The sequence below is a fragment of the Ranitomeya imitator genome, chromosome 2, assembly GCF_032444005.1.
Source record: "Ranitomeya imitator isolate aRanImi1 chromosome 2, aRanImi1.pri, whole genome shotgun sequence".
Classification (NCBI taxonomy): domain Eukaryota; kingdom Metazoa; phylum Chordata; class Amphibia; order Anura; family Dendrobatidae; genus Ranitomeya; species Ranitomeya imitator.
In genome coordinates this window covers 527,305,622-527,307,386 of record NC_091283.1, presented here as the reverse complement: position 1 = coordinate 527,307,386, position 1,765 = coordinate 527,305,622, and the positions used below count along the sequence as shown (strand labels likewise).

Below are 1,765 nucleotides of genomic sequence, written 5' to 3'. Positions count from 1 at the left end.
TTCTGGCATTTGGCAAATATTAATAATTATGATAATCCTAATTGACCTAAAACAGGAAAGGTTTATTCTGATTTCATATCAGATATTGAGACAAATATGCATATGTGTCTTTTTATATAGTGTATGTTAACTTCTGGTTTCAACTGTAGTTGACCTTTGTGTGCTTTGACTATTAGTATTACTTAGCAACAAATACTACCTGGACCTACTCTGCATTTTCTAATGTTCTCCTTCTTGCACCAGGTCATGCCAAAAGGGAACCAGTCATCCATCCTGTATTTCCAGCTTCTGGGATTCCAGAACCCCAATGGCCTGAAAATTCCATTTTTCTGCCTATTTCTTGCTCTTTATATCTTTATAATGTTGGGGAACATATTAATTATGATCCTGGTTATATCAAATCCAAAACTCCGTTCACCTATGTATTTCTTCCTCAGTCATTTATCTCTTTGTGATGTATTCAGCACATCCAATATAATACCGAACATGTTACATATTGTGATGCTGGAAATGATCTCCATGTCTGTACTTAAGTGCTTTCTACAGTTCTATCTCTTTGGAAGTTCAACTTCTACAGAGTCCTTTCTGCTTACAGTGATGGCATATGACCGCTATTTGGCCATCTGTTACCCATTGCATTATTTCTCCATTATGGATTTTCGTCTCCGTCTTCTATTAACAATCGGGTCTTGGGTTTTGGGCTTTGCAGTGACCTTAATACCTGGCATCCTTGTAACCACACTTAGGTACTGTGGTCCTAATGTCATTGACCATTTCTTCTGTGACCTGGCTCCCTTTTTAAAGTTGTCATGTTCTGATGTGTATGTTGTACAGACAGAAATCATTGTGTTTTCAGTTCCTATAATCCTTTTGCCATTCCTTTTCATAATAGCCAGCTATATCAACATCTTCTTTAGTATTATGAAGATTTCTTCTATATCTGGCAGGGAGAAAGCTTTTTCTACATGCAGCTCTCATTTAACAATTGTCTCCACATACTATGGTACACTAATTATTGTCTACATGGTCCCAGCAAGTGGACACTTATCAAACATAAATAAATCCTTGTCTTTATTGTACATTGTTATAACCCTATTATTTAATCCTTTGATATATAGTCTACGGAACAAGGAGCTGCAGGCTGCTATTCAGAAAATCATTTGGAGTAGAAATCCAGTCTAATAAGTTGACACAATATTCCAGTTGTGATTATTATTATTATTATTTATTATTATAGCGCTATGTATTCCATGGAGCTTTACATGTGAGGAGGGGTATACATAATAAAAACAAGTCACAACTGTTACAGGAGGAGAGAGGACCCTGCCCGTGAGGGCTCACAATCTACAAGGGATGGGTGAGGATACAGTAGGTGAGGATAGAGCTGGTCGTGCAGTGGTTTGGTCGATCGGTGGTTACTGTAGGTTGTAGACTTGCCGGAAGAGGTAGGTCTTCAGGTTCTTTTTGAAGGTTTCGATGGTAGGTAAGAGTCTGATATGTTGTGGTAGAGAGTTCCAGAGTAGGGGTGATGCGCGAGAGAAATCTTGTATGTGATTGTGGGAAGAGGAGATAAGAGGGGAGTAGAAAAGGAGATCTTGTGAGGATCGGAGGTTGCATGCAGGAAAGTACCGGGCGACGAGGTCACAGATTTATGGAGGAGACTGGTTGTGGATGGCTTGTATGTCATGGTTAGGGTTTTGTCCTGGAGTCATGTGTAATGTGATCTCAATAGAGTTATGTACAATGGGAACACAAACTCTTTCTA

The 1,765-nt window shown here is 38.9% G+C and overlaps 1 protein-coding gene across 1 annotated transcript; it reads left to right on the top strand.

Moving 5' to 3' along the window:
* Positions 1-246: 246 nt before the first annotated feature.
* Positions 247-1,182, top strand: LOC138666723 (olfactory receptor 11A1-like). Its single transcript, XM_069754910.1, has one exon. The coding sequence runs from the start codon at positions 247-249 to the stop codon at positions 1,180-1,182; it is 936 nt and encodes a 311-aa protein (XP_069611011.1).
* The last annotated feature ends 583 nt before the right edge of the window (positions 1,183-1,765 follow it).

What these genes read in the sequence shown, in the direction of transcription:
- LOC138666723 (XM_069754910.1), top strand. Translation starts at nt 247, where the DNA reads ATGCCAAAAGGGAACCAGTCATCCATCCTGTATTTCCAGCTTCTGGGA.